Source organism: Carex rostrata, chromosome 10 (assembly GCF_964058835.1).
Source record: "Carex rostrata chromosome 10, lpCarRost1.2, whole genome shotgun sequence".
NCBI classification, from domain to species: Eukaryota; Viridiplantae; Streptophyta; class Magnoliopsida; order Poales; family Cyperaceae; genus Carex; species Carex rostrata.
In genome coordinates, this window is record NC_135927.1 from 6,250,783 (window position 1) to 6,252,798 (window position 2,016).

The following is a 2,016-nucleotide window of genomic DNA, read 5'->3' on the forward strand; positions in this document are numbered from 1 at the left end:
AATATGAAATATAACAAATTCGCACTAGTACTCAACAAAGGGCCCTGTAAGTTTGTAACTAATAATTCTCTTACAAAATAAATGATTTTTTTTTTTTTTAAATTATGAAAGAATTGAGAGTTGTATATATATAACCTACCTAGTCTAACTAAAAACCAATGAACAATCGTCTTCCATTCCCAATCCAGAGAGGATATAAATCAAAGAATCACTAATAAAAAATCCAGAGAGATAAACATAAATACAAAAGCTTTGATCAGTTCAATCAGATGAGCCGTCGCTTCTTAACAGGCAACGGGCTCACAATTTCCTCCTCTTCACCCCATCCTCCTCTTGGTAGCACGTTCAGATCAAAATCTCTAACAGTACAAGTCGTCAGAGTTGAAGCTGATCCAGATCCTGATGCCGATAACCCTTCCCAGTAATGACATCGCTTGTGACCGCCAAGTGTCTGTCCAATCGTAAAACTCTTGTGACACACATTGCACCTATGAGCTCCTTTACCACCACCTGAGCTTGTATTTTCATTCAAGTTATCAGGTGCTATTTTTAATGTTTCAATTTGGCTAGGATGCATTGGTCGGCGGTGACTTGACTTGTGACCACCTAGAGCTTGGTAAGAAGAGAAAGCTTTTCCACAAATGGAGCATTTAAAATGGAGTTTGTGGCTTCGGTTGAGAAGTAGAAGGCAGAGAGAGAGAGAGTCTTGTTCACTAGTACAAAAAACCTCTTTACTGACTGTTAAAAAACCCCTTTACTGACTGTTATTGAGGCGTCACTGATGGCGCCGCCAGTATAGGTACTCAACACTGACGGGTAAAAAAGTTTTCTTAAAAAACAGTCACTGTAGGCACCCTACACTGACTGTTTTCTTAAAAAAAACAGTCACTGTAGGTACCCCACACTGATGGTTAAAAAACAGTCAATGTAGGTCCTAAAAACAGTCAATGTTGGCGTAAAAATTTTGGCATGGTTCTGCCTGTAACAGGGCTAGCCTCCATATTTTTGCTAGCCATATATATTACTATATTACATTCATTAACTGTTAAATAAAAGATCATACAAATAATATACACAACATAAACACAAGACGACACAATTTAATAACATAACATATTCATTCACCAAAAAACCACACTATAGTAAAATATACATAGTAACAAAATATACATTTGAAATTAACAACATTACATTTGTTATGACTAATTTAGAAGTTGGGTCATGGTGTGAGCAGTGACGGAGCCACAGTGGCACAGGGGTAGGCAGCTGCCTACTCCTGTAATTTTTCTTCTTCTTTTGACTAGGTTCTTCGATAGGTCTTGCCTACTCCTGAATTTGATTTTGTCTACCTCTGGATTCAATTCGGAGTACCGATTGTCAATTCAGATTTCAAAGATGGTTTGTGAGTTGTTTAACCTAATTAGGAAAGAAATGTATTTTTAAATCTTTGTTCAATTCGGCAATGCACATGCAATTTTACAACCGATTCGATAGGTAGAATGCAATTTGGTAGGCGGACGAAGGCGGAAAGAGAATTATGAAGGCAATTCGAATCCGAACCTGTTTAAAAAAAATATTTGAACCCGATTTCTGCCCACCCCTGACTCAAATCCTGGCTACACCACTGGGTGTGAGGTGGGGCAGAGAAAATTTCTTGAGAAACCATTTTGATGGAGAGACTCAGAGTAATTGAATTGATGCAGTATTAATTTTTGAAGATGGAATGGTACGTAAGAGATGATATTATTAGAATTGATCCATGTACTTATATATATATATATATATATATCGAGAGAGGTGTAGAAACGATCGACAGGGAAAGTGAGAAGTTGTTGTAGTCAATGGAACATGTTTAAACTTTTACGTATACAGAATTATAGATAGCGGCGGCCTATCATTATCATATTACACCAAAAATAAAAAATAAAATAAAAAAGCATGTAACATCACGAGCTAATTGGCCAAATTAATTCCCAGATCTAATCGTTGAAAAGAGCAAAAAGAAAATGAAACGCA

At 36.6% G+C, this 2,016-nt stretch overlaps 1 protein-coding gene across 1 annotated transcript; it reads right to left on the minus strand.

Moving 5' to 3' along the window:
• Window positions 1-265: 265 nt before the first annotated feature.
• Window positions 266-577, minus strand: LOC144560209 (zinc finger protein 36-like). The gene has a single exon (XM_078309386.1). It carries the CDS (start codon window positions 575-577, stop codon window positions 266-268), a length of 312 nt encoding a protein of 103 aa, XP_078165512.1.
• Window positions 578-2,016: the final 1,439 nt, after the last annotated feature.